The 750-nt window shown below is 33.9% G+C and overlaps 1 protein-coding gene across 1 annotated transcript in view; it reads left to right on the top strand.

The window, feature by feature from the left end:
- The window catches only part of LOC107627941 (MATH domain and coiled-coil domain-containing protein At2g05420-like), a 2,689-nt gene that overhangs the window by 560 nt on the left and 1,379 nt on the right, over positions 1-750 (top strand). The window contains exon 2 of the mRNA XM_016330748.1: positions 524-680. Within this exon, the coding sequence (XP_016186234.1) occupies positions 524-680 (157 nt within the window). The remainder of the gene's footprint in view (positions 1-523; positions 681-750) is intronic.

A 750-nucleotide genomic window follows, 5' to 3' on the forward strand; every position in this document is an offset into this window, starting at 1 on the left:
TTTATTAACAACCTGACAGGTAAACAACTTTAAAAAAAATATTTTATGTATCTTTATCAGAATGGTTGCCAAAAATATTTAGGAAAAGTCTAAGGGGCCAACAATTTTGTTAAATTCTAGCCAGCATGTAACCAACAAAAAAAAGTGAGTCATTGAATGAAATCTCACACCAATCTCACACCATTAAAATCATCATTAATGACTATTTGATAGTTACAAATCACAAAAGTTGATGGCCCATAGCATTTCTCAAATATTTATTCCAGGCATGTGGTTAGTAGTGTTCACTACTTTGGCTTAGTCCACTGGAAATTGTTAAACAAAGGAGGTTTGAGAAAATCAACGGGAGAGATTTGAGGAGACGATATTCCACATCAGCCACCAGAATAGTTATATATATAGTGCTTCAAACAATACAGTGCCAACCTCGAAATGGAAGGCAAGTAATGCAAAAAAAAAAATTTGCAATGTTTTCTTCTCTTTTTTATTAACATTCCCTTATGCTAACTAATTTCAACCACAGAGAAGATGGAGTTACCGGAGTATGTTGATGACAAAGAAGGAAGGATCGAAAGAACTATGAGGGAACATGTGACGTTCACTTGGACAATCATCAACTTCTCAAAATTGAATTGCGAAAAGTTGTACTCCCAGACATTCTTGGTTGACAACACTCCATGGTATACTTATACATATCTATGAGAAGCGTTTTAAATATTTCAGAAATTATGACGTTTCAGTGGTTTTAGT

This window comes from Arachis ipaensis, chromosome B02 (genome assembly GCF_000816755.2).
Source record: "Arachis ipaensis cultivar K30076 chromosome B02, Araip1.1, whole genome shotgun sequence".
NCBI lineage: Eukaryota > Viridiplantae > Streptophyta > Magnoliopsida > Fabales > Fabaceae > Arachis > Arachis ipaensis.